The following is a 27,192-nucleotide window of genomic DNA, read 5'->3' as shown; positions in this document are numbered from 1 at the left end:
GTACCAAAATGATACTACTTGTTCAAATTTACATCCATAGATGACTGCAAACAAGGCACTAGTGAAGCAGAACCAGCATCAACCCTTGGCTGATGTCAGCCCGTATGGATATCATATCACTATCAGTTTGCAGCATTTACGTTGCGTATCGGGACAGAACAACTTTTGAAAATCCTCCTTGTGGTATTTGTTTAACACAATGTGAAATCGTAAGGGCATTCGGAGGCCATGCGATGCAGACTGCATACACAGAAACCCTTATTCTTTTCGAACTCCAGAACCAACCATTACGGCTCGTGGCGGTCAGCTTTTGAGTTCCGATCGTCCTCCTCCTCACGGGCAGAAAGACCTGAATCCTCCACAAGACCGAACGCAGTCAAGACTGCGATTGCCCCGATTCACCCGTCTTCTCCAATTGAACACCTAATTCAACGTTTATGCGACGAGCTCGCAGACACCACCAGCTTCCTTGATCTTCTGCTCGGCATCACGGCTGAAGTAACGGGCACGGATGACGACGGGGATCTGGGGAGACGGCCCTTGCCGAGGACCTTGGAGTAGCCGAGGGGCAGGAGGTCGATGACGGGGGCAACGTCAGTCTTGGTGCCAGCGAGGTAGGCGTCACGCTGCTCAGCGGGGACAAGGGACCAGAGCTATATCAAGAGAAAACCAATCAGTTACTGTCCATCACCATTATATCCGATCGATCCTCTCAAGTCGGTTTGCGGCCGGTCCACAGTGCATTGTTGTCGAGTTTCCTGGCACACAAAGTCCTCCTTCCTCGTTTCCGGATTTCTTCAGATGGGTCGATTCGTTTCACACGTACCTTGTCAAGGTTGATGGTAGGCTTCCAGAACTGCTGCTGAGTCTTGTGGAAGTAGCGCATACCGACCTTACCGAAGTAACCAGGGTGGTACTTGTCGATGTTGGTACGGTGGTGGTGCTGACCACCGGCCATACCACGACCACCGGGGGACTTGCGGTGCTTGCCGACACGACCGTAACCGGCGGAAACGTGGCCGCGGCTGTAAGGATATTCATGTTAGCGATAGGCGACTGGGAAGGATACAGATGGCCAGCGAGGTCGAATTTTCGTTCAAGAATTTCGGGGATGGGACAGGAGGGGGCGACTCACTGCTTCCGGGTCTTCGAGAAACGGGTAGGCATCTTGTCGGCGGTGTATTCTCGACAAGACCGGTCTGAGATTTGGGCGTTGAAGGGGGGAAGGGTCGTGGATACTTCCGGCTCAGATGTTGAAATCCACGCTTGCGCTAGGCGGAGTGTGCGCTAAGCAATTCGCTTGTCCCGTGATAGGGTCAAACCCTGCCCTGGGGCTGGCCCAGATCACGTGCGCAAGCGCCGCTTTCCGCTCACGCGTAGGTCTGATTCTGCCACCGCCCTCCATTCTATGCTCTGTACTTCTTTCCATGATACAAGTTTATTCACTATCATTTGCTATCATTTGCTATCATTTGCTAGACAAGAATTCTTTTCAGCAAAGAACCTTGACATTCGCTGTACCGTCATATGTGCAGGGCGCTCAGATGGGGAAGAAATTAGACTTCCTCTGATCCAGCCAGGCAATTTGCCCTGGATGCGCGAAGAATCATATCGACGATCGATCATCACAATGGCTGCATAGTCATTCACATGCCGGATGGCACGCCCAATGCACTGGTTGACGGCTCGCATGCAGGAGTTTTCGTAGTAGTCTCTTCCAGCTGCCTCGGCGCTTGCCTTCTTCGCTGATTCTGTCCCGGGACTAATTTTGAACGTCTTCTCCTCGATGTATTTAATCTTGGCCTGCCAAACGGCACTACGAATGTTTGGAAAAGGCAGACCGATGATCAGGACTCCTCGGCCTAGTCGATCGGAAAAGTTAATACCCTCCGACAGCTTTCCTCCGACCACAGACAACAGTAAAGCCCCCGACCCTGATTCGACGGCTTGGGTGTATTCTTGTAGCAAGGCATCGGTGGTTATCACTGCTTCGCGTGTCTCACAAAGAATCCTCTTTTTCCGTTCAATCAGGCTGAGCGTAGTTTGACCGTTGCCATTCGGGATGGGCTTTTTCCAAACAGTCAATACTTGACTAAGGTAGTCGTAGCTGGGGAAGAACGCAACAACACCGTCTGGGATGACTTGGCAGAGGGTCGCAATCGTCCGGCCTAGGTCGGTGATCTATCTCGTCGGTTTAGAAAACATGGTATTCAGGTCAAGACCGTTGATGGTTCCAAGGCCACTCACCATTTTCTCAGATCCTCGGTTCTCATAAGTGAAGTCAAAGTCCGACCCCAGGAGTCCTCGAGTCAGTGATTGTGCAACTAGGTTGGCCTTCGGAATGACGTGACCATAGCTGAATGTATCAAGGCGCTCTGTTGGTAAATATGAGAATAAATGGTTCACGTAATCAGACATCTGATAAAGAAGTTAGCCGGTGACAGCCACCTGAAGGAGGAAGGCTCACCGGAGACATCGTGCCGCCGGCCAATATGACAGCTCGGGCATCTTCAACAATTTCACGAAAGTGATTCGTCGGATCGAGAAGCAGGTACTTTAACAGTACATTGTCCTGATCCCTTTGGTAGAAGAATCTCCCTTCCTCGGATGGATTCATCAAAGGTAAGAGAAAGCTTTGGACATGAAACAGAACCGGCATGCTTATCTTAGCCTTCATCTTTTCTTTGATTTGTCCTTGTTGCTGTGTTTGCGAAGACTCGACATAGCCATCCACTTTTCGGGCCAGCTTACTCTCTTGTAAATATCGTGACAGTTTGTAAGGGTTTATCTGGTCAACTCCTTTGCCGGCCATCAGGTCTGAGGGTTGAATTGGACCTTCTTGAGACCCAGTCTGCTGAGCAATGGCTTGCAAGTAGTTGGCAATGGAGTTAACTAGCCGGATAACCTGAGCGATGTAGTTCCGATTCTTTCCCTTTAATCGATTTTTAAATTTGCGTGCGTAGATCGTTAACTGTGAGATGGCAATATGCAGTTGATGCAGAGAAACCGTCACTGAATGGATACCGGCGATTGCATCCATGAGGTTGTGCGCCTCATCAATGATCACCACATGGCCCTTCACGGACAAATTGAGAGCATCGCGGGCGGAATTTTGAAGTAGCAGTGGATACGGGAGTGTCACAATCTATATAGAAAAAGGGTCAGCTCTGCTTATACAACCATGGAATGACCGATACTGACCTCGCTGTGCTTGATGACTGAACGGGATGCGTAGTAGGGACAGATCCCGAGTTCCTTTCCGACTTTACCGATATCCTCAATATCCTTTACCGTGGCCAACGCATGGTCACGGAATTGGAGAAGCAATGATTCATCCTCTTTGGATGGGAGATAGGAGCATTTTTTATCCGCAGCTACGCCTGATTGCTGTAGATCCAGACAACGCTCGTTGATGGCCGTGTTGTTCTCCAAGGCACGAACCTTGTCATTAATACACAAATTCTTTCTAGACCCTAAAGAAAGGTGTTTGGTGCGCTCTTGCAGCATTGCGAGCTCGTCTTTACCTTCTGCATCAGGATCATTGGGTACGCTAGATGGGAACGTAACTCGCCCCAGCTCACCCACAAACTGACTTAGCTGAGAATGGGTCCGCGAGCAATAGAAGATCTTGACAGATTCTTCAGCTTCGTCGTCTTCATTTTGTTTTCTGGAAGAGTACTGGCCCTGGAATCGCTGCAACAGGGCCAAGGTGCTGGCGGACAAACCATCTGCACCTCCCGAGACACTCTGTGCCTTCGTTTCCTCTGTTTCACTGTCATAGTCATCGAGAAGAAATTGGTCATCATCGGCCTTGGCATCTGACTGCGATGACGATTTGTCCAATCGCTTGCAAGTTCAGCTGGTTGGTATGTGATCTGAGGATCGGCGATCAGCCTAGTCGTACCTGTTTCTTTCGAGGGTGCTCCGAGTTGTCCTGGCCCGCCTTCAGACGCTCTTCCTCCTGCTTAATTTTGGCCAGTCGGGCCTCGAATCCCTGTCTTTTCTCGGCTAAGGCACGGCGGGAGTTTCGCTTTGCGAATTCGATCATCCATTCCGGCTCATCGTCATCGGCTAAACACAATTGAGATGACATCACAGGGGCAACCTAGGAGTAGAGAACATACCTGATGCCTGATCTAACGATTCCTGGAAGGCCTTGCGTTTGTGATCTCGCAACCAGGTGAGGGCGCCACAGATCAAACTCAATGATTTGCCCTGAGATGTGGCTTAGCTGGATGCCTAATCGCGTGTACCAGGCAGGATCCAAGACATCACGTCTCTCGTCCAAGGCATTCGGACTATGACCCAGTGGAGACAGAGACAAAGACACTTACAGTACCTGCACGGATATTAAACCAGGGCCAAGAAGGGAGGAGGGCAACTAGCGCGCTTACCAGTGGGGGATTCAAACACGGCGACTTTTCCATATTCAAGAGACTCGTACAAGGCGCGCATAAATTGCAGTTGAATCTCATACGGCTTGAAAGGGTGATGGAAATCGTGTATATCCATGGCGTGACATCAGCAATGTTTTTCTTTCTTCGTTTTTTTTCTCTGCCGCGCAGATGAAAATAGAACGGGGTGGAGAACTCAAAGCCTTCCGAGACAGGGCTTCAGGATCGGTGCAACCCTCAGGGGAAATAATTTGCGGGTGGTCAAATGTTGCTAAATCCCCCGGCGCCAGCACTGCAAAGTGGCTGAGTACTTATTTTTATATTCATACCTGCAGACGTTCTTTGACCCTTCTATGTAATTCCCTTGTAATTTCCTACACGGGTACAGGCATTCGGTAATTTGGCCGCGGGATCCATAGCAGGTGTATCCAGATTCGCGCTCCAAGTAAAGTGGGCTGTCATCCGCCCCTCCTAGCATCGTCTCTTTTCTCCCCCTCATCTTTCCCCCCTCATGCTTGCCACCTCTTGAACTGAATTATCAATACGTGCCGGGATGAACAGACCGCCGCAGGGCCGTGGTCAGCCTCGGCTGGGAGCGACTTGGTATCCAGGGGGCCAGGATGACTTTTACATGCCAGAGGTCATCTCCCCCTCCCCCCAAAGGTACGAGATGCCATGATTCCCCGATTTCTCCTCCACATCTGCAAAAATGCCGAAGGTACGAGTACTCATTCGTCCGAGCAGGGTGATGCCTGAAGTCCCCGAGAACATGCAGGACAATATCGCGCAAATGGAGCATCACGCTCGTGACCCCCGCCGCCCTCAACAGCCTCCGGCGCAATATCGCCCTCAACAACAGCAGCAGCAGCAGCAGCAGTTCCCCGAGCGATCCTCTTCGACTGTCCAGGCCCAGCCGCAACAGAGTCAGACGTACGATCATGGTTCCTACGCGCAGGCTGCAACATACGACAGCATGGATCATCCAAATTTCTCCCCTTTCCCCATCCTGCGGAGTCCCCCGCCGAACGTCCCTCCTACCGATGAGCAGCGCGAAGCCAAATTAGAACATCACCGCATGAGTGTCCTGTCGACCACCGACCCGGAGATGCAATTGTCCTGGGCCCAGGATGCGTTGGCCTTTGTTGAAGTGGCCGCGCAAAATGAAGCCCGTCTGGCGTTGACACAACCTCCGCGTCCTCACACACCGCAAATTGAGCAGCAGTTGAAGACTGATGCGCTTAACATCGTCAGCTTTTTGGCAGAGCAGCACCATCCGAAGGCTGAGTTCATCAAAGGTATGTGGCTGGAATTCGGCAAGTTTGGCTATCGAGTAGATCGCAAAGAGGCCTTCCGATGCTATTCCAGAGCCGCGGAGAAAGGGTATGCGCGCGCAGAGTACCGCATTGGAATGCAATTTGAGAGCTCCGGAGAGCCCGAGAAAGCAATCAGACACTACGAGAGGGGTGTCGCGATGGCCGATTCCGCCTCGTACTACGTACGTTTACAGAAATCCCCGTCGTAGAAGCCTTGGGTAAGCTGACGTTTGTTTTTCTTCTTTAGCGTTTAGGAATGATGATTCTTCTGGGCCAACATGGCCAGCGCCAGGACTTCCAGAAAGGCTTGGAGTACATTCGGCTCGCGGCGCAATCCTGTGATCAGAATGCCCCACAGGGTGCCTATGTAAGTTTCATGGAATTGATCTTCGGCTGCAAGTCTTGACACGGAATATAGGTTTATGGTATGCTTCTCGCACGGGAGCTTCCCCAAGTCAGCGTTCCCGAGCCCTACTTGGCTCTCGATCTCAACATAGCCCGTGTCAATATCGAGAAGGCCGCCTATCATGGATTCGCGAAGGCTCAAGTGAAGATGGGTGCTGCGTATGAACTTTGTCAACTGAATTGCGATTTCAATCCCGCGCTTTCCCTGCACTACAATGCGCTTGCAGCGCGCCAGGGTGAACCTGAGGCCGAGATGGCTATCAGCAAATGGTTCCTTTGTGGACACGAGGGCGTCTTCGAGAAAAATGATGAACTTGCATTCACCTACGCCCAGCGCGCTGCTCAGAGTGGTCTTCCCACGGCTGAGTTTGCCTTGGGCTACTTCTATGAAGTCGGCATTTTTGTCCCCGTCGACATCAAAGAGGCCCGCGGCTGGTACGCCAAGGCTGCTGCCAGCGGTAACAAAGACGCATCTGGTCGCATCGATAGTATCTCGCGATCTAAGACTCTGTCCCGACGAGACCACGAAAAGGTTGCGATTTCTCGCATCAAGTCAACACGTTATGTTGCTCATCAGCGTGGCGGTTCCTTGGAATCCACACCGGAAAACATTCAAATGCCCGATCCTTCGCGGATGACCCTGAATGACCAACCATCGTCCGCCGCTCCTTATCCCGATCGTCCTGGCACTTCTCGTCCTCGTCCACCGGGCCAGCCAAGCTACCAGATGCCCGATCCTCGACCAAGCTCGGCATTTGGTGTCAACCCGAACCTCCGCCAAAACGGTCCTCCAAGTTACGGTGGGCCCCAGGGCCCGCCGGGTCCCCGTACTCCAACTTATGGACAGCCCCCGATGAACTATCGCCAGCCTGGCTCGGGTGCGGGTACACCTCTTGGTGCGCCCACAGGGCCAGCCAGCCCGCAGGCTCCAAATATGATCAGCCCCAATGGGACACCCCGAGTGGACATCGGTTACTCTGCCCCGGCTCCACGACCGGGCGACCGACGTCCAACACGTCTCGACAGCGCACCTCCACAGGGAGGGCCTCCAGACCGAAGGCCCGTACGAACCCCTGTGTCTGCCCCGGGGGGGATCTGTGCCGTCTCCCCGACCACTTGGTTCTCCTTCGTCTTCCAGCTTTTCTTCTCGGCCACTCGGGTCCCCTTCATCTGCCAATTTCCCTCCCCGACCACAAGGTTCTCCTTCGTCTACCAATTACCCTCCACGCTTAGAGTCTCGCCAGCCATCCAGGGGATCGTCTAGCTCTACACCACAACCGCCTTCCGCTCCGCCGTCCTCGGCGTCCGGTCCGCCGTCTGTGGCTCCCTCGAAACCCCCGCAGTCCTCCAAGCCAAGTGGCCAAGCACCGAGTAAGGGCCCCAAGACCTTTGAAGAAATGGGGGTTCCAAGTGCCAAAAACGATAGCGATTGCGTATGTATTCCTGTCTTGTCCTGCCTTCAAATAATAAACTAACAAGATGACAGATCGTGATGTGATACCCCGGACGCCGCGTTGTATTTCCAGGTTTTTGGTAGGCGCTTCCATGTTGCATTTTCCATTATATTATTAATCCCGGGGTTCAAAATCAAAACTCTACCTTCATCGTTCAGGGGGTGATTCCGTTCACGCTCTGCCGGCCTCCCATTTCCACACAGTTGCATTTACGCCCCAGATTTCCATAGCGGGGCCTTTTGGACATATGGTTGTTAAGCTGTTTGAATTCTCTAGATCAGAGGTGTCGTTCTGAAGCGCGTTGCAATCGCACTTTCTTTTGGCTATTGTATCATATGGTGTTCTTGTAGGGTTTCGTCTCAAGTAACTCATCTTCCTTCACATCTCCGCTCACTGCTCACGCCTCCGCTTCATCCTCACGCCCTTTGCAATCCTTGAAGGTCAATGCTCCCGACTTATCATGGGTCCTCGTAAGGGAAAGAGCGATGCCTCTGCTGGTCCCGACGGTATGTTTTGTAGAATGTCGTGATAGTGCGACGAGAACTGACTTTGAGAGACACCACAATGATTCTTGACTACCTTCGTGAGTATCTTTGAGTGGCTCCATTTGACTTCATGGTCAGAATGCTCATTCAATCGATCTGCTTCCAGGTGAACAGAAGTTTGTTTCCTTCAGTGCCTTTTCGGAGCTGGAATGCTGTTGACGTTTCGAATCATTCAGTCGTCCTCATTCCGTATGCCCTCGAGCTACTCTACTCTCACGCTATTATGGATCGTGCTGATCGTTGGTTTGAAAAGGCCATCGAAGTGTCTGCAAATCTACACAACAAGGTGACCAAAGGTGAGAGGTATCGACCCACCTCGCTGCTGCAGCATGATCTTGACGTATCACCAGCTCAAGCTGCCAAAATTTTGCGAGTACTGCATCAAGATGAGAAGATTGAAGAACGAGTGGCAGGTTGGTCTCGGTCTTCTTCGCGTGAACTGGGCTTTTTACAAAACAGCGGCTACATGTAGGAAAGCAATCAGTCTACCACGCTGTGCAGGATTCATCGCAGAAAATCACTCCCGAGACTCTCGCCGCGCTCAGCCAGGAAATTGAACAGCTTCAAGACCAGCTTTCTTCCATTAAAGAAAAGGAGAAAAATGTCCGGGCTTCCTTGGCAGCTCTTGAAGCCAAGCCTCGGCTTTCTGTCCTTCGACAGGATATCCAACAGCTCGAGGAAGAGAAGAAGGTGATTCAGCATCGCTTGGAGTCGCTTCATAATAGCGAAATGGTTCAACTTTCCCTGGAAGAACGGTCCAAGCGCGAAGATGAGTGGCGACGGTGGCAGCGACACGCCGCCATCCGCAGTCGTATTTGTCGTGATCTGTGGGGGCGATGCGCGGAGGTTTTACCCGAAAACACGAGCGCGCTGGAGCTATGGGTAAGCCCGGTCTTGCCACTAGCTGTCCATCGCTGTCGCTAACGGCGCTGCCAGGAGTCTTTGGGGCTTGAAGGAACAGCCCTCCAATGAGCAACAGTCGGGTATCGACGCTACGTTCGTGATCTCCGGTCTCCACCCAGACACATTATGATTCGCAGCGGAGTCTGAGCGGAACTCATGCTCTTTCGGACGATCGCTTACTTTCGAAATCATGGATTCGGGGCGAAAAGATAGGATATACTGTTTCTCAGATCGCGCAACCTTTACACTATGTGAGAGGGATTGATAGCTTGTGGCCTTAGCTTCATATTGAACTACAATTCATTTGATATATTCTAGCGCTTGAATGGTGCCTCTGTCTGTGGAGCGGAACGATAGGCACTTCCAGCTCACGGAAGCTCATGGATGTCCTGTCGGGGATGTGGATATATACATATAAAGATCGTAACTGTTGAAACCGAGAGCAGGACACCAAGTTCTCGACCGGTATATATGATCCCCGGCCCATTCTGCTCGAAAATGGAGTCTGAGCATAAGGCAATTGCCAATTGAGATTCACATCACATATACGAATCATAGAAGCTTATGGCCGGAAGAATGAAAGCGGAGAATAAATCCAAGATATGCAGGTGAGCACCCGGAATGGAGGCAACCTGGAAGGCGACCATTAGATGAACAGGTGGACAGGGCCTATTGACCATGCATAACAAGCTTGATCTTTGAAAAGCAAATGATATCCCGTCATCTGCCACATCTCGCAAGTCATAGAAAGTCACGCTACTCATGTAGATTTCGGCTACACCGCCCGCGGTCTACCTCTTCCCCTCTCTACGATAAACCCCTCCAGCGACTCCACCATCTTTCTCGGCGATGCTGTCGGCCTCTCGCCCTACTTCTCGTCCCAATCGTTCCGAAATGAGAGGTCGCGCGCCAGCTGCGGCGGCTTCTGAGCTTCAGAACGGCCACTCCCGCAACCCTTCCAGTCTCGACATGGCTCGCAGTCCGCCAAACCCGAGCAACAAGAGTACGCTTCCTCCCCGGTGCCTTCAGCTTACTACCCCCGCCTTGATTCAACTGCTAACCATTCCACTTCGATCAACTTCGCAGACACGAAGCATGTTCCTTGCAAATTCTTCCGCCAGGGGGCTTGCCAGGCCGGCCCCGCTTGTCCATTCCTGCACTCGACCGACTCCGCAGTCGACTATGCACCCTGCAAATATTTCACGAAGGTAAGAAGTGACTGGAGGCTTTGTTGGACCTGAAGATCATCCAAGGTGAATCAGCGCTGACGAGACACCTTTGCGATTCGTTTTAGGGCAACTGCAAGTTCGGCGCAAAATGCGCACTAGCCCATATTTTACCGGATGGGCGCCGGGTGAACCGCCCCAGTGGCGGTGGGATGGGAATGGGCGGAAGCCATCTTAATTTAGGTGGCCGAGTTAATCCGCAGGCCTACGTCAACCAAGATTCCGCCTTGACAAACTCGGTGCTGTCACAGCAGCGCATGAATGGCCATGAGCCCCGATACGCTTCGCAGGTCCCTTCGCAAGACGAATCGGTTTTCCACGGCCAGCAGCAGCCGCCCTACGATTCCATCCCGACAATTGATGCGGGGCTGGCCTCCGATGCTGGTTCGAAGTATGGATCTCCTGTGGAAGATGCGCGTTTTCCGATGTCACCCAGTCACCACCATCTGACGGCCCTTGATGCGCCATTGCCAGCCTCATTCGATAGCCAGGGCATCTCTCATGCTGCCCGCTATGGTCCGGTGGCTGCCTCGGTGCCTTCAAAATTCGGAATGGAATTGTCACCGCCGGCTCAGAGACCGGGGCCTCCGGAGTCCGCATTCCGAAACCTGCGCGATCTTGGTTACGCATCAGACTTGCGAAAACAGTCCCTCGTAGGATCCTCTCCTCCGGCACCCGAGGACTCAGTTGGGCCACGGTTCCTGCACTCCTCCCGTCCCGTCAAGCCTCGTATGCTGTCTGCTAGCGTTCCTCGTCCTACCGCTCTTGATGACTGGGATGAGAATTTCCCTATGGAAGAAGACTACCTACCTATAAATTTGCATGATGATGTTCTCACCCCCCAAGAGAAGCTTCGCCGGCTCTCGCGAACTGACCATGATATTGGGATCAGCTCCAGCCACCGCGATATTAGCGGTCTGGGCATGAGCAGTAGCTTTTCGAAGACCGGCTCTCCTCTGGCGTCCAGTCCCTCTCGATTCGGTGCATTGTTCGCCAAGCAACGCCAGAAGAAGGAAGATGATGGCATTGGTTCCTCATTCCCTCACATTGGCTCCCCTCTCCGTGAATCTTCCTTAAATCCAATTGGCAGTCCAAGCCTGGGTCCTATCGGCAGTCGGCACGATGGCTCGCCATTTGTCTCGAGCCCTGGAAGACAAGGCTCCTTCTCGATGATCTCTGAGCAGCTTAGCGGCATGTCCCTTCATCCCGGTTCGGCCCGTCACTCATCTGCTGGCCCTAGTGCCCGCCTCGAGCGAACCGGGTCGTCTGTTACCACGAGCAAAATCGAGGAGGAAGAACAGAGCGACCTCGTCTTTTCTATGGAAGAAGAGGAAGGAAACAAGCGCAACAGTTCCTCTTGGAACTCGGAGACCAAGGAGAGCTCCAACGACGCCTAATTGGCTTCCTACTTCTACGATCACGACGACACGGGCCAAGCGGTGTTCAAATTTTGGACAAGAACAAAAAATAGGTCATCTGGAGTTTCATCTGGGCACAACGGCATAACGGAGCATCCATAAGCAAAAAGAAACGAAATTCAAAAGAAGTCCCCGACCTTCTGGCCCATACCTCTCGCTGTGGAGGTTGAGGCCCAATTGAGAATGAGGCATATACAAGAGGAATACCTTCGACTCCGCTCTTTCATAGACTGATTTCGCCGCGTTATATCTCTTGGAATTCTACATTCCAGGGGTTATTTCTGGATTATCTAGACCCATCGCATTGTTTCAACATTGGGGTTCTTTCCCTACGAGACTGACCGTCTCCTGTATTAATCATCTTCCCATTGCCTTCTTTGTGATCTTTTGTGGATAGGACGATCTCAAAGCTGTTCCATCTCGTTCTTCTGTGCTCGATCTCATGAGTCAACGACCTCTTTGTTTTAGGTGTTTCTAACCGGGCTTTCTTTCTTTCTTGTCCTTCTTCCATTCCGTATCTCTGCATGTACAATGGGAGATGTGCAAATAAACAGTTCACGATTTCAAATAGATTGACATCCACTGTAGGGAATTTTGAACGTATTCAAAAGTCCCGAGAAACACATTCGAATCATTATGGTCCGCCTAGTCATACACGTCCAACGCCCCTATACCCAGGAAAAAAAAAACAAGACGCCTCGACTGGGAGAAATCCAGACAAGAGAGAACCCAACTTCGACAACCAATCACGCTCATTTATCACCTAGATACAAGGCAGTGCCTTTGAGGTTCACAAAGGCCTCATTTGAAGATTGGGCTTGGATCTGCGCCGTCTGCTGGCGAGCCAGCTGGTCGACTTGGATCCTGCCTTCGCGAGCCCTGGCGTCGGCAGCCCGGGCACTATCTGCCTCGTCTTGGTAAAACCCCTTGTATAACTCTCCCGTTCCAGCGGAAACCTGCTGGAACAGGGTTTCAATCGCCTTCGGGATAAGAGCCTCAACTCGAGCGGCGAGCTCTGTCTCTCCATCTGCTCGGTGGCGTTTAGATTCTTCGTCCCGCTGCTTCTGATCTTCGGCTAGCTTGCGTTTTCTCTCTGCCACATTCTTCTGGCGCTCTTCTTTCGCTGCCAAATATTTGAGAGAGTGTCCCGAACTTTGGCTGGAAAGGTGGGATTATGTCTAGTGGTGGGGCAGAGAAGAAGAGAACATGGCCTCTCTCATCGCAGTGGAATTGCTTTCGAATATCCTCGGGAATGGCGGCATTCGCTGCATCTACAAGGTGAAAAACCTCAACCGGGCGCGGTGCGTTGGGGTTGTAAACTGGGGCCGCTGCGGCGTGGAGACGATTGGCGGAGTAGGAACCGTATGGTGACGGCGAGGGCTGTGCCGCCGAATAGGGGTGCGCCACCGGTGAAGCCTGGTAGCCCGCAGCCGGAGTCTGGGGTACAAAGCTGCTCGTGCGTCGCTGGTTGGGTTGATACATCTGCGGATTCATCTGACCCTGATACGTCGTCGAAGGAATGGGCACAGGTGATGTCTGGTTCATTGGAGTCGCGGAGGATGGCGGCTGGAGTGAACCTCCTACATTCCCCGGACCAGCCAGACCAGCACTGGTCATAGTCTGGCCCATCGATGGACGGGGAGTAGCGGATGCCATGGGAGGCGGGGGTAGAGATGGAGGAGGCGGAGATGGAGTTGGCTCTGGCGGCGGCGATTCGTTCTCATCTCTGGGGCGACGGTGAACAGCACCCACGACTGGAGGCGCGTTATCCGCACCCCATGCCGGCCGCGGAAGATCGTCTGTCTCCTTCGCATCTTCCTTAAGGAGATGCTTGATGGGGCTGGGTACCTTCTTGATCTTTCGCGGCACGTCGAAAAGGTCCATCTCATAGTCTTTCTCGCGCACTTCATCCGGCAGGCAGCTAGCCCAAGTCTTGATCTTGTTGAGCTTATGTTTCTCTTCATTGTAGCGCGCCTCGCAAACGTAGATGTCCTTGTCCGGAGCGAGGTCTCTGGGGCGGCCCCTGCTATAGCGAGTGAAAAACATGACAAAACAGCGGTCCACGATCTCGTCAATCCGATGATCTCGGTATTGACCCGTCTTTACCACTTCGTTAGGGTAGAAATGTTTTTCAAAGTGATGCACAGTCTGCTCAGGGCGATAATACCAACATGCGTTGATCCACTTCTCGCCCTCTGCATCCTGCCAAGTTCGGTAGATCTGCGCGACAATGGGTTTGGACACATCGTTGGGGTTTTGAATGTGAACCCAATCTCCGACTTTCCAAAGCTCACCTCGGTGCAAGATACCGTCTGGCAAGGGGAAACGGCCGTCTTCCATAAGATAGTCGCTATCGGGTTTCTTCTTTTCCTGCTCAGCCAGCTTCCGAGCCTCGCCCTGCAGGTCAACAGCATCTCGGTAGATTTGACTTTCGGATTGATTGTAGGCCTTGGCATTGCCGAACATCAGGTCCAAATCCCGCATGAAATGATCCACGGAATTGTACTTCTTGCGCTTTGACTTGCGCTTAATGATGTCGATGGCAATTGGCTCCTTGATCTCCATGTAATAGTCCGGGTAGGTGGCCTTGTCGGGAAGCCTCTCAAAATGAGCGATCTTCGGGTGGCCGCCAGGGCCCTTGAATTTGCGGATTCCCTTTAGTATTGTCTTGATGCGGGTTTCCATGGGGGTATCCACACGCGGAGGTCGTCCGCGCTTTTTGCGGAGGTCAGGCTCATGTTTCTGAGGGTCTTTGATGCCCCTCTTTGAGCCTGGCTTCGGGCCTGGCTTCTTTCTCCGGCGGCCATCGTCATCAGAATCCTCTTTCGTCCTCGTCTTCCCCCTCTCCCTCTCCATCTCCTTCGATGTCTGCTTCCTCTTCTTCCTCTTCTTCTTCATCATCATCGGGCAAGGGATCGGCCTCGGGGATTTCTCCTAGGTCAGGGAACTCAGCTTCTGCTGCACTAATCACGCCCTTATCGGCAAGCTTCTTCAATTCATCGTGGAAAACGCCCTGCATGTGGACGATGGTCAGTTACGTTCCGAGGTATGACATGAAAATTGAATCAGATGGTCAGCTGACAGCATACCTTGATGACGATCGCATCTTCGTACGCTTGGGATCTGGGTCGATTGTATGTCTGCGCATTGTGAGGGATCTAGAACGCGGTGACAATCAGCCTTAGCGAAGGATGGAGAAAGAGCAAATTCTGCGTACCAATGCGCAGTCGCGCACGAATTCCGAGAAATGCTTGTATTCGCGCTTGTTGATTCTTTGTTTCAAGATACTGAGCGCCATTGGGTCCTTGATAATATCGTAGTAGTCGGGCACGATGCGCTTGTTGACGCTACGGTGGAATAGTCGCGAAGGATCATGGCCACTGTACAACAGCATTGTTAGTGTTTCTCATTTCTTGTTTGCTTTCCCACTGGTAGAACTTACTCTGGTTCGCGAAAGTCGTAGATAGCCATTGTGACGTCCATCATGGCCTTCCATTGCTCGTCACTGATGGAGCCGTCATCCTCGATCGAAGTGACGGGTTCCTCGGGCTGCTGGGACTGATCTTTGTCCGACATTTGCATCCACAGCCCGCACAGCCACGCGTGTACGAAGAAAAGTGGAGTAGGATATGCTGGGGGAGCTTGGTTGCGTGGTTGCGTCGTAGGGAGATGAGACCTGCGGAATGTTTTGCGCCGTGCTGAGTCAGCGGTATCCATACGACCTTGATACCAGCGTATTGTCAACTGTGGTCTCGTCACGGCGGCTGCTCAGGTCAATTGCAAAGTATTCACATCAACTGATGGGGCGTGGTGACCATTGACAACATCTGCTCGCGATCGGGACTCCCCAACAGTAAAGATGAACCGGCTGTTTTGCTTCGATGACTTGACCTACACTATGAGCGTAATGGGCGGACGCTGCGGGGGCTTCCATGCGGATCTCCGCATAACCATTGTCGCATTCTCTTTCCTCCAACTCCTTGGATCTTGCTCTTCTCTTGCCGAAACTTCTCTAGCTGCGCCCATTGGAAATCTCGAAGCTAACCTGACTTCCCACTGAATTGGCGCAACTTCTCTCTTGGTACACTGCTTCTACCCCACACCGGGTCCCAAAGTTCGTCATAGGTCCCTCACGGTTAGAGTGGGACCATCTGTGTCACAGCTCAGCTTCCTTCTGTCAACTTCAACTCTTGGACGACAAAAGTCCAAAGTCCGATATAAATACCTTGAACAACCATGCGGATGCGAGTACGTGGGCCCTCGGGTCAGTCTACTGTGATACTGGACGACTGGGCCAGCATCAGTGAACTTCGAGAACAAATTGCGGAGAAGACAGGTCTCACCTCCTTTGATGTCAAGTACGGATACCCCGACCTCAAGCCTTTGGATCTCGACCGTCTTCAACCCGACCAGAAGGTGTCTGATACCGGTGTCAATCTGCATGGGGAACAGCTCATCGTTGCTGCGCGCGAGTGTGCTGCCCCGCTGAACGAGCCCGCCTTGAGTCAACCTGGCTCTGCCCTCCAACAGCCTTCACAGATTCCCTCTATGCCGAAACCCACGGAAACTACCTCCGATGATCCACCCGAGGTTGCATCACCCGAGCATGAAGGTACTTTTGTGCTCCGTGTCATGCCCGATGACAATTCGTGTCTATTTCGCGCGGTAGGTGCCGCGGTGATGGGCGATATGGACACAATGGTGGAGTTGCGGTCCATCGTTGCAGCTGCTATCCAGTCGAACCCTTCAGAGTATACTGCAGTCGTTCTGGGCAAGCATCCGGATGATTACTGCCAATGGATCCAAAATGAGAGTTCCTGGGGTGGAGCAATCGAACTGAAGATCCTGAGCGAGTACTTCAATATCGAGATTTGCTCTATTGATGTACAAACCCTTCATATGTTTCAGTTCAATGAAGGTGCTCCCACACGGTGTATCGTGGTATATTCAGGAATTCATTACGATGTCCTCGCGCTCTCCCCTTCAGATCCACCATATACCCACGCCGACCCATTTGCGCACGGCGATACCAAGATTTTTGAAGCCATCGACCCGGTTGTTCTCGAGAAAGCCAAAGAGTTGTGTCAAGTGCTGCAGAGCAAGCATTACTATACCGATACCTCCGGGTTCTCGGTAAGATGCAACACCTGCGGCGGCTTATTCACAGGCGAGATGGGGGCAACCAAGCATGCATCAGAAACTGGCCACTACGATTTTGGTGAAGCGGCTTAGCGGGCATATTCATAGAGTGAGCTTCCGAATGACTCGCTCATGTTACAACTTGGGAGCTTTCTCTAACATGGCGCAGTCTAAGTGACGTAAACAAATGCATAGAGCCCCCGTCTGCTTGTAGGGCACATAGAAAAATTCGTCATTGATAAGTTACCGTGTAGCTTCGGAACCGCATCTATCGTACAAATCTTATGTCTCATAACATAGCGACCTCATCGACCTCGTCCTCTCCGCCATCTTCATCCTCGCCCGACTCGGCACTTTCTTCCGGGTGACCACCCCATTCCACATCATGATGAATAGGGTTAGTGAAGAATTCATGCTGCAAGGCTTCCTCGGCACTGAGACGCTTCGATGGATCAAGCTCCATCAAGCCGGATAGAAGTCGTGTCGCCTGTTGCTCACTCTCGGTCAAGTCTTCGACACAGCTTGACCATTTCACTAGCTTCTCCCAGCTGTACCCTTTTTCTCCAATAGTGGGAATATTGGTCTTGAAGATCTGTCCGTGCATGGCTGCAGCAGTTTTCATGCGCCGCGTGCCAAAGATGCTCGACATTTCGATCATAGCATCGATGTCGTCTGCTGAGTTGAAAAAGGGGAATCGGCGTCCGAGCAAAGTCAACAAAATCACGCCGACTGACCACATGTCAATCTTGGTGGTCTGGGATGTACATTTGAATAGGACCTCTGGTGCGCGGAAACCTCTAGTTCCAGCACGATTCGCTCGCCTAGATGGGCGAGAGTCATTTTTCGGGTAGCCGGCTGATAGACCTCCAGACGGAGGGTTTTTTGAATAGTAACTGGACAAGATCCGGCTGCGGCGAACGTAGGTTTGATGGGTGCATAGACATGGGCTCGTGTATTCGGAGCCCTGACGCTATGTGACCGAAATGAACAGCATCAGTAAACAACTATTGCGAGCCAACTGTACACAAAACTTACCTCTGCAAGTCCAAAATCGACGAGCACGCCTTGTTTCAAGTCAGGGTTGTAGAGGAAATTCCTGTGAGCCATTCATAAGATTGCGAGCCTTAAGAGAAATTGAAAATTGCCTCACGTACGTTGGTTTGATATCTCGGTGCAAGATCTCATGTTCATGGACCGAATGTAATGCCACTAGCAATGATCGCAGGTAATGGCGCATGTCTGCCACCATAAACGTGCGATACTGGATACGAAAATCGGTGTGCGGGAAGTATGGCAAGACCGCAACAACCTGGTCCTGAAATCGGAATGCAGTGATCAGAGGACACACGGATCTACAGCCGCGTAGGTCATGGAGCAATTCGAGCTCATTTTGAATCCGAATTGGGCTGCTCGTGACATAGATCTTCTTCAGTGCCACAAATCGGGCTTGCGTGCGTCTGCCGGGTTCTCCGTCGACTCTTCTTCGTTTCGATGGAGGGCTTGTCCATGTCTCTTGTTGTTGCGCCTCCCCGAAAACGTCCCAGTCGTTGCGATAGTGATCGTAGAGTAGATCTTCCGCTTTGTAAACAGTGGAGAACGTCCCTGGTAAGCGGTGAATGTCAGCAACTCTTCTGTTCCAAATCTCTTCGTAATATGACAAGTCGCAGTACCTTCTCCGATGCGATTGATTAGTCGAAATCTGTCCGAGATCCCTGGGAAGGTATCCTCCAGTTTGTTCATGTCCTCACGCACGGATTGGTCCACCTCTTCCTCCTCGTAGTCACTGATCCCTTGGGACACATCATTCATAGAAGCTCCGGCATCGTCCTGTTCCAACGCGTATTCTTGTTTGGCGGGCTGCGAACCTCGGAAGGAATTGCTTTGCTGAAGTTCGAAGACACCAGACGGAGCGCCTCGAAAGGCAGACATGGTGAGGGTGGACTCTTCGCGGGACCGCTTAATGACAGAATGAGGGAACAAAAGAGACCGGGCTCAGACTGGCATGGGACTGAGAGTGAAGGGGTTGGAGATGCAGGTCTCATGCGCAAAGAGCTCCGTTGTTTTTCACCGAAGGGCAGCTGGAGCTTACAGCAGCGTGACAATACCGACCCGCGAGAGGGAAGTGGTGGACGTCGTAATTTACGCGCGGTTACCTAAGAAAATCCCCAAAAGGGCAAAAGCCAAACACCGCCTTATCAACATAATCCGCCGCAGCTTTCTCCCCCTTCATTCCGCCACCCCCCCCCTTCACCGTCGCCGTCATGGAGGACAGAATACAGTTCGATATCAACGACTCGCTCAAGTATTACTTGAGCGATCCAATCTCTATTCCGACCCCCGATGCTGAGCCGGAGCTTCTCGATTGCGAAACCGACCCGGAATCGCTGTCACCAGCGCTTATTGACAATGTTTTGAACCCGATTGTTGATGCTGTTGCAGAGAATCCAGAAGCACTGACCAAATCTTCGGTCTTTGACTCCCTGCAGCTGCTATTAAAGTGTGCCTCAGTCCCTTCTCAAGTCCCCAACGAAGGCTTTCGCCCGCCTGAAATCGACTCTGACCTTTGGAACCCTTGCAGATTTCCGAGCTTTCTCCCCTCCAAATCACTCAGCAAGTTACTTGACCTGATCGTGTCCGGATTGTCGGTAGAGGCAGACCTCATTTACGGCGACCTCGAATCTGATGAACAAGATGCCATTCAGCAACACAAACAACTCCTGGAGATGTACGGGTTTCTTCTCCAGTGGGCTCTGTCCGCCGTGGAGGTGAAGGCAGCAGAGAAACCCGCCGAGTCGGCTCCCACACGACGAGGTGGTCCCAAATCCAAGAAATCGGCGAAGGATGGCCAGTGGGATTGGACACCTCAGATCCAGATCTCCATGGAGACCATGTGCAAGGTGATGAAATTAAAACTTGGGCGCATCTTTCTGACTACCTCGGATCGCGATACATTTATTACTCTATTCACGCGCACAATCTACCTGATCCTTGAGAGCGAACAGCGAGTGAAGAGTATGGCCATCCGCATGCACGCCTTCAAGGTCCTGTGTATTGCAGTCAAGCATCATGGGCATGCATTCGGTACGTGTCGCACATCATTGCCAAAGACCTGTGTGTCTAAGACTGACCTATGCTGTAGGTGCACAAACCTCTATTGTCCAGAGTCTGACCTATTTCGAACATCTGTCTGAACCAATGGCCGAATTCCTCCACATTCTCGCAGAACAATACGACTACCCCCAGCTTTCGGATGAGATTCTCAAGTACCATATCCGCCACCTAAAAAGCTGATTCTTCCCCAGCGCTAACCTGGACCAGGGAACTCGAAACAAGGAGTTCAACTCGAATGATACGCGCGGGCCAAAATCCGTCTCTGCTTTTATCATAAAGTTATCCGAGCTTGCGCCAAGATTGATCATCAAACAGATGACCCTTCTGGCTAAACAGCTTGATAGCGAGGTAACATTCGTCCCGTCAATATCAGTTTGGCTAGTGAGTGGAACTGATGGGTTTTCAAGGCTTACACACTTCGATGCGCTGTGATCGAGGTTTGCGGAAACCTCATTTCGGACTTGAGCCGACAGGAAGAACGCAGTGAGAACTACAAGACTCAAATCAACGCCTTTTTCGACGTATTGGAAGAGCGCTTCCTCGATATCAACCCCTACTGTCGTTGCCGTGCCATTCAAGTTCTCATGCGGATCTGCGATTTGGAACAGAAGTTCCCCAAAAGGCGACAAGCGGCCGCTGAATTGGCAGCTCGTAGCTTGGAAGACAAAAGCAGCAATGTGCGACGCAATGCCATCAGATTGCTGTCCAAACTGGTCGCCACGCATCCGTTCAGCGTCATGCACGGTGGTCAGCTTTCGTACAATGAGTGGACCGAGAGATTGAATGGCGTTGACAGTGAACTGAACGCTTTGCGGCCTCCTGAGACGCCAGGATTTGATGGAGATATGACTCAGGTTGACAGCGAATTATTGGACGAGGCTACTCAATTGCCGGACGAGTCTCCCTCTAAAGCCCCCCGAATGACTGAAGATGAGAAAGCTGTCGCCATACAGAAAGCAGCCGAGCAGGCTGCGACATCAGAGCTATTGACTCGACTACAGCTGACCAGAAAGTACTACAACGAGGCTTTGCGTTTCATTGAAGTTCTTCATTCAGGATCAACGATTGTCTCCCAGTTGCTCTCCTCTCGCAACAAGAGTGAGGTGATCGAAGCTATGGATTTCTTCGTGGTGCTCGACGCCTACAAGGTTGAAACTGCTCGAAGTGGCATTCGTCGCATGCTTCGTCTGATTTGGACCAAGGGGAACAGCGACGAAGGCAAGGGTGTCCAGAGCCACTTGATTGATTGCTATAAGGGACTCTTCTTTGATGCGCCTGGCTCGTTCAGTCCGAATGATGCCGCAATCTATATTGCACGCAACATGATTAGTCTAACCTTTGGATCGACTCCTGCTGAGCTCACTTGCCTTGAACAACTACTGAGTACCATGATGAAGTCTGGACATATATCAGAGGCTGTCATTACCAAGCTGTGGCAAGTCTATGCTGTCCAGAAGAAGGAAATCTCGAAGACGCAGCGTCGCGGTGCGATCATTGTTCTCGGTATGCTTGCTTTGGCGGATCCCGAAGTGGTCGTTAAGGAGATAGAGGCGATGTTGCGCATTGGTCTTGGTGGTCTTGGTCGGTCCGATCTTGTACTCGCAAAGTACACATGCATTGCTTTGCGGCGCATGGTCCCTGGTCGACAGGCTAAGTCCAAGGACATTGGTATTCCTAAACTCGCCAATGACCATTCGGTTTTGATCAAACTTGCTGCTATAATTGAGATTGTGTCTGAGAGCAAGGAGTGGTACGGTGTGGCTGAGCAAGCCATCAGCGCCATCTATACTCTGTCTAAGCATCCCGATGTTCTCTGTTCTGACATCCTCAGACGCAAGACTCGATTTGTCTTCCAACCACAACGTCCATCTTCCTCGCACGCATCTGTCGACGGTGAAGACCAGCGACCTGCTGAAACCGCGTCAACGGACGGACAAGGATCAAAACCCAGACCCTCTTCGGCGGCCCTCTCCCAACTACTCTATGTTGTTGGCCACATTGCCATCAAGCAGATTGTGCATCTTGAATTGTGTGAGCTCGACTTCAAGCGGCGAAAAGCGGAACAAGAGAAGAACAGAACGGCCGAGGCCACTGCTCAAAAGGATGGAGAAAATGCCGAAGACGACGAGTTAGATCTCATCGGTGGCACCACCGAGGATGACTTCCAAGATGCCATGGCTCATATCCGGGAAAGGGAGCTTCTTTATGGGGAGAACTCACTCCTCGCCAAATTCGGTCCATTGGTGACTGAGATTCTGGCCAATAACAATGTCTATCCGGATTGTGACCTGCAGGCGGCAGCTACGCTGTGCATGGCCAAGCTCATGTGCGTGTCTGCCGAATACTGCGAGAAGAACCTGCCGCTCCTGATCACCATAATGGAGCGGTCCGAAGATCCCATTGTGCGAAGTAATGCCGTCATCGCCCTCGGTGATATGGCCGTTTGCTTTAACCACCTCATCGACGAAAACACCGACTTCCTGTACCGTCGTCTCAATGACGACGAGGCATCTGTCAAGCGGACCTGCCTCATGACTCTGACCTTTCTTATTCTGGCCGGTCAGGTCAAGGTCAAAGGCCAGCTTGGCGAAATGGCCAAATGCTTGGAAGACGACGATAAGAAGATTGCCGACCTGGCACGCATGTTCTTTACCGAGCTGGCCACCAAAGATAATGCCGTGTACAACCACTTTGTCGACATGTTCAGTCTGCTGAGTGCGGAGCGAAGCCTTCAAGAAGCGTCGTTACGGCGTATCGTGAAGTTCTTGATTGGATTTGTGGAGAAGGTAAGTCGACTCTTTACTCCACGCCTATGTCACTTAGTCCTGACGACAGATTTACAGGAGAAACATGCTCGTCAACTGGCTGACAAGCTAGCAGCGAGGCTTCCTCGCTGCGAGACCGAGCGCCAATGGAACGATGTCGCCTATGCGCTGTCCTTACTGCCTCATAAGAATGAGGATATCACCAAGACGGTGACCGCTGGGTTTACCAAGGTCGTCAGCGCCGCTGCCTAGCCTTGTGAAGCAATTGATGTCTCATGCACGCGATGACTCTCCTTTTTCCCTTGTGCGTTTGGCGCTGGACTTGGTGTGGGTGGTGTTATGGTTCGCTTTATGACGGCTCGTTTTACTCTTGCACACTGCAATCGTGAATGAATCCTTTAGCTCAGAGTCTCTCTCCTCGGTATGGTCTACAAATGTATCTGTAGAGAGTAGAGACATGTCCAGTCTGGTTGAGGACGGGGCAATGATTACCGAGCCCTTTTGCAATAAAGAAACATTGAACGCTTATCAACAAAGGTTTGGGGAGAACAGAAGTCGCATATATCCCCCCAATGAAGTCTAAGTATGTGAGAATAACAAAAACAAAGTATCAACAAAGACACCGGGAACAGCAGAGACGCCGTGTGGTCGCATGCCAGATACGCCATGGGGTTAAAGCAATCAAATAAAGATCTATGCACCCTGCACCTCACTTTCCTTTAAAGTGTAGTCGCCTGCTCGGAGTCCTTGCAGCACCGTCTGTCCCTCCTCAGTCAACTCAGGTTTACCCAGGGGCGTCACAGCGCCAGTAAAGAAACGGGGCTTCCAAACCACCTCCTCCTCCTTGCGCTCAGCCGCTCGCTGTCGCTGCCTCTCCTCGATGTCCTGCTTCACTTTCGTTGCCTGGGTGAATTGTTTGTTCAGGATGGCATTAGTGACCTCTGACCAAAACTTGAGGGACTCATTGGATAATTGCTGCTCATCCGGAGGCAAAATCTTGGTCACGGGAAAGAGAGGCGTAATGTCAATCAGAAGACGAGAATCCTTGGACCCCGCAGCAGTGTAATAAATCTTGCCGTGCCAAGATCCACTGATACGAGCAAGAAGATCACTTTCCGCCACATCCTTCAGGCGGGTGATGTTATCATTGTCGGGATCGTAGCGGAAGATTACGCCCTCCAATTTATTCTGGGTCCGGCCAATCCATCCCTCCTCAACGTACTGCAGAATTGCCTTCATCCGGGTCTTTGGACAAGTGACGTAGCAAGTATCCGCTACCGAGATTGATAGCGCACCGCGTAACAAGCCACCGAGGTGTGCATCCGGGTGAGTCAACTGATACTCCTCATTTCTTTTCTCGATAGTGACGAAGATGCCCAGGTTGTGTTGGCCAGGGCTTACCCGAATACTCGTGCCGGTAAACTTGGCACTGATCTGGTCGAAGCCTCGGGCTGAAACACCCCGTTCAGGGCAGTCAATGTAGAAAGCCGAGACCGGCGGGTGATGAGAGGTTTGCTCGGTCAGATAACACACCTTCACCTGTTTGTTATCATCGTTGACGATTGAATTATTGCCGTTGGCGTTGACACCAGGCAGGTTCACTTCCTCGGGGACGTTGTCCTGCACTTCCCAGCTGCACTGTAAAGCCCCAAGGCATCAGTAGGCGCTCATTGTTAGCGGGGAGTCTTGGCCTTCTCGACTTACCCGGAAGAATTCACCCAGCGTTGAGTTATATGGCTTGCACGGCTTCCCCTTGATGTATTTCTGTCGAATATGTTAGCTCATCTTCCCTCTCGTGGTTACCGATGGTCATGATATACCAGATCCTTGGTGAACCAGAATCTCAACACTTCTAGCATGCGACCGAGTTCATCGTCCGATTTACCGATGCTGTAGATCTGGAGTCAGCATTTACGTTGACACAGAAGGGCCACGTTGCTGACCTCGCAAAGGTCTCCGGTCGATCCAAATAATTCCAGTATTCTGTGGCCCGTCAGCTCCATCCTCGCACATGTGTGTTCGCTCAGTGCAGACGTACCCAAATTCGGTCGAGGCTCCAATAGTTGAGCCGGTAGAGAGAAACGAACCGAGGCGATATCTGTCACACCCACGAACCTAGTTCATAGTCGCATCAGCATCTCTCCGGTAGAATTTGGTGTGAGCGGAAAGCTTGTAGTCAAGCGACGCGAGGAAGGCCTACTTGCGCAGGATGGACAGAAATGTTTTCAGCTTGGACGAGTCATCAGGGGTCTTCTCGGCGACTGCGATGGACGACATGGCGTCGAGTGGCGGAAAAGTGGTCCGGGCTCCAGGCAAAAGAGACAAGAGATTGGGGAGGTAATGCTTGTAGGGGCGACTGCCCTGATAAAAAGCTAGTGAACGCGCCCAAACAGAGAAGCAAAATCCTTGTAAGAGGTAAAAAGAAGTTGGGAATTAGAATGAGAGTTGGAGAGGGTCTCGAGCAGGCGGTGACGTCCTTTTTCGCGGTACCCCACCGGGCAAATTAAAGTACATTTCGCCTTGATTCCACTCTTGATTAGGTACTCGCTACCCCTGTACTCATTGTTCTGCTGATAGCTGACGCATGTACTGAGTACTCGGCTCCCGGACTCATGACTACTTGACGGGTTCCGACCAATTTGTGTACCCACGTACTTTGCATTTCCTTTCAAGGTTGAAGGTATAGTTACGTGCTGTGGGCCAATCGCTGTGCCACGAGGGGGTGTCCCGTTATTGCAATAGCTCCGCCAGCAGCTGCTTGCGTGCTAGAAAGCGCAACCACTTCCGAATCGCCGGGCCATAGTCATAACGTCGTCCCGTCGCATGATCCTCGTCCTCTCGTTGTGCTTGCTGCTGTTCTTGAATTCGCCCCCGAAGCCCAACCTGGGCTTGGCTTAGCTCCTGCTGATACCGCCGTAGTTGTTCCGAGTCTTGGCACATTTGTATGCCCACGGAGGTGATGGCCGCTTCAATATCTGCTTGTGTGAGCCCAAGAGACGCTTCTGGGCCGAGGACTGTTTCATTCAGGGCCGCGAGGCTCGCTTCTCTTTCCAGGGCGCTACCCTCCTGGGCTAGGAGCCGATCTTGGATGACCTTTAAGCTTCTCACGTTGACTGCCAATTGCTGAACAAGATCCGATAGAGGATCTCGAACCACACCGAGAATGGAAAATTCAATACTATCTTCGGTGTACGCGGCCATTCGGTCGATGATATTGGGCATCGCCAATTTCAGCCAGTCATCTTCGGAGCATTCGCCTAACAGAGTCAGAATTGCCAACAGAGACCACAAAGAAACTCACCGAGTGCTTGAGGTTGACGCTCCAGACCGTCGAACTTCCACACTTGACCCATCGCCGGCATGAACGCGATAAAGTGAAAACCTGATTCCAACTCGTTGGGATCTTGGCTTTTGGAACGCTTCTTGGAAGTCGCCTCAGATTGAAGCTGAAGATCTGAATTTAATATATCCATTTTTCTATCGCAGAAACCAATCGGATTTAGCATAGCACAACATCGGCGGAGAATAGCAGCCCTACCGAGCAAAGGAGTTATGCACATGCTTGACGAACTCAAAGTTATTGATGGCATCGCCACGTAGTGCCGGGGTGAAGGGCATGGTGAAGTCTCGAAACCGTCGTAGATTCTCCCCGAGGTCGATGCCAGGAATGTTGTTGACGATATTCAGCAGTGCCACACTGGCACAAGAATTTCCAGCTGTCTAGAACATTGTTACCGAAGAGGGCCGAGTAAATGGCGTCCTTTAACTGACCTGATTCGCAAACCAGATGCCGTCCGGGCAACTGGCCTCCTGTTTCTCGGCATCGTCCTCCCGCCAGCGAAACAGGAATATCAAGCCGTAAACAGGTTTCCTATTCGGAGCATTGTGAGTATATTGTCCAATACTGGGAAAGTAGTAGTTCAAGACATGCGTACTCCAGATAGCCCACGCCTTCTTCATCTAGAGACATCACTTCTTGGACATGGACACCTCTCACGCCGAACTCGCGGAGCATCACATTAAATAATGCCTAGAAGGACGCCATCAGAGCAGATAGTAAAATATGGGCAATGACCTTACCGGCTCCGATTCAATCTCACAGAAGCCATTCCAGCTATTCTTCTCCAGCTCAGTGGCAGGCTTGCAGATATCTTCGCTCGCAACCTCTTCCCAAGGATCGGTGAGACGCCGACGCTTGGGGGAGAACCCATGATGAAAGAGAGGATCTGGGCCGATAGGATTGTTAGGAGAATTCAGGATCAGCGGCAACAAAGGATTTACGCAAATAGTCAAGCAAGTGAAGCGAATTTGTGGAAGCTAAGAGTAGAATGTATAGTGGCATGTCGATGGGTGGACCGAGCTTTCTCCGACGCGCTTCCCGCGGCTCGGCAGCTTCAGCATTTTGTCTCTGTTTTCACTCTTTGCACAAGCTCAAGCTTCGACCCCCACACCCCACACCGTTCGCCTCATACGGTCCCTACACTTCTGAAAGTTACTGGCGGTCATTGCGCCCGTTTCT

The 27,192-nt window shown here is 51.8% G+C and overlaps 9 protein-coding genes across 9 annotated transcripts; 4 read left to right on the top strand and 5 right to left on the bottom strand.

The window, feature by feature from the left end:
• Positions 1–428: 428 nt before the first annotated feature.
• On the bottom strand, positions 429–4,512 carry chl1 (DNA helicase; the record flags this gene model as incomplete). The annotated part of the gene is made up of 11 exons (XM_056968187.1): positions 429–653; positions 827–1,025; positions 1,136–1,287; positions 1,522–2,181; positions 2,248–2,418; positions 2,468–3,145; positions 3,202–3,846; positions 3,905–4,071; positions 4,125–4,215; positions 4,335–4,339; positions 4,395–4,512. The coding sequence occupies 11 exons, from the start codon at positions 4,510–4,512 to the stop codon at positions 429–431; spliced, it is 3,111 nt and encodes a 1,036-aa protein (XP_056820983.1).
• Positions 4,513–5,103: 591 nt separating this feature from the next.
• N7477_006523 (uncharacterized protein) lies at positions 5,104–9,144 on the top strand (the record flags this gene model as incomplete). Its single annotated transcript, XM_056968186.1, has 7 exons — positions 5,104–5,889; positions 5,955–6,074; positions 6,126–7,319; positions 7,348–7,545; positions 8,365–8,524; positions 8,584–8,993; positions 9,016–9,144. The coding sequence occupies 7 exons, from the start codon at positions 5,104–5,106 to the stop codon at positions 9,142–9,144; spliced, it is 2,997 nt and encodes a 998-aa protein (XP_056820982.1).
• A 719-nt stretch (positions 9,145–9,863) lies between these two features.
• Positions 9,864–11,637, top strand: N7477_006522 (putative spindle poison sensitivity protein Scp3; the record flags this gene model as incomplete). The annotated part of the gene is made up of 3 exons (XM_056968185.1): positions 9,864–10,017; positions 10,101–10,222; positions 10,309–11,637. The coding sequence occupies 3 exons, from the start codon at positions 9,864–9,866 to the stop codon at positions 11,635–11,637; spliced, it is 1,605 nt and encodes a 534-aa protein (XP_056820981.1).
• A 773-nt stretch (positions 11,638–12,410) lies between these two features.
• Positions 12,411–15,375, bottom strand: N7477_006521 (putative RSC complex subunit (RSC1); the record flags this gene model as incomplete). Its single annotated transcript, XM_056968184.1, has 6 exons — positions 12,411–12,781; positions 13,020–14,592; positions 14,630–14,671; positions 14,748–14,816; positions 14,876–15,038; positions 15,101–15,375. 6 exons carry the CDS (start codon positions 15,373–15,375, stop codon positions 12,411–12,413), a joined length of 2,493 nt encoding a protein of 830 aa, XP_056820980.1.
• A 519-nt stretch (positions 15,376–15,894) lies between these two features.
• On the top strand, positions 15,895–16,890 carry N7477_006520 (ubiquitin-specific protease OTU1; the record flags this gene model as incomplete). The annotated part of the gene is made up of 1 exon (XM_056968183.1): positions 15,895–16,890. The coding sequence occupies one exon, from the start codon at positions 15,895–15,897 to the stop codon at positions 16,888–16,890; it is 996 nt and encodes a 331-aa protein (XP_056820979.1).
• Positions 16,891–17,086: 196 nt separating this feature from the next.
• N7477_006519 (serine/threonine protein kinase CDC7) lies at positions 17,087–18,726 on the bottom strand (the record flags this gene model as incomplete). Its single annotated transcript, XM_056968182.1, has 4 exons — positions 17,087–17,767; positions 17,833–17,893; positions 17,952–18,399; positions 18,468–18,726. The coding sequence occupies 4 exons, from the start codon at positions 18,724–18,726 to the stop codon at positions 17,087–17,089; spliced, it is 1,449 nt and encodes a 482-aa protein (XP_056820978.1).
• Positions 18,727–19,058: 332 nt separating this feature from the next.
• N7477_006518 (condensin subunit YCS4) lies at positions 19,059–22,925 on the top strand (the record flags this gene model as incomplete). Its single annotated transcript, XM_056968181.1, has 5 exons — positions 19,059–19,878; positions 19,937–20,060; positions 20,100–20,256; positions 20,316–22,694; positions 22,752–22,925. The coding sequence occupies 5 exons, from the start codon at positions 19,059–19,061 to the stop codon at positions 22,923–22,925; spliced, it is 3,654 nt and encodes a 1,217-aa protein (XP_056820977.1).
• Positions 22,926–23,366: 441 nt separating this feature from the next.
• N7477_006517 (putative oxysterol binding protein (Orp8)) lies at positions 23,367–24,950 on the bottom strand (the record flags this gene model as incomplete). Its single annotated transcript, XM_056968180.1, has 5 exons — positions 23,367–24,311; positions 24,378–24,437; positions 24,494–24,563; positions 24,712–24,771; positions 24,874–24,950. 5 exons carry the CDS (start codon positions 24,948–24,950, stop codon positions 23,367–23,369), a joined length of 1,212 nt encoding a protein of 403 aa, XP_056820976.1.
• Positions 24,951–25,403: 453 nt separating this feature from the next.
• N7477_006516 (ubiquitin C-terminal hydrolase 37) lies at positions 25,404–27,179 on the bottom strand (the record flags this gene model as incomplete). The annotated part of the gene is made up of 7 exons (XM_056968179.1): positions 25,404–25,930; positions 25,975–26,150; positions 26,212–26,393; positions 26,445–26,544; positions 26,609–26,703; positions 26,754–26,899; positions 27,155–27,179. The coding sequence occupies 7 exons, from the start codon at positions 27,177–27,179 to the stop codon at positions 25,404–25,406; spliced, it is 1,251 nt and encodes a 416-aa protein (XP_056820975.1).
• Positions 27,180–27,192: the final 13 nt, after the last annotated feature.

This window comes from Penicillium maclennaniae (assembly GCF_028827695.1).
Source record: "Penicillium maclennaniae strain IBT 15551 chromosome Unknown utg000006l:1.0-2513246.0:1.0-2515036.0, whole genome shotgun sequence".
Lineage (NCBI taxonomy): Eukaryota > Fungi > Ascomycota > Eurotiomycetes > Eurotiales > Aspergillaceae > Penicillium > Penicillium maclennaniae.
This window is presented reverse-complemented; position numbering and strand designations above follow the sequence as displayed.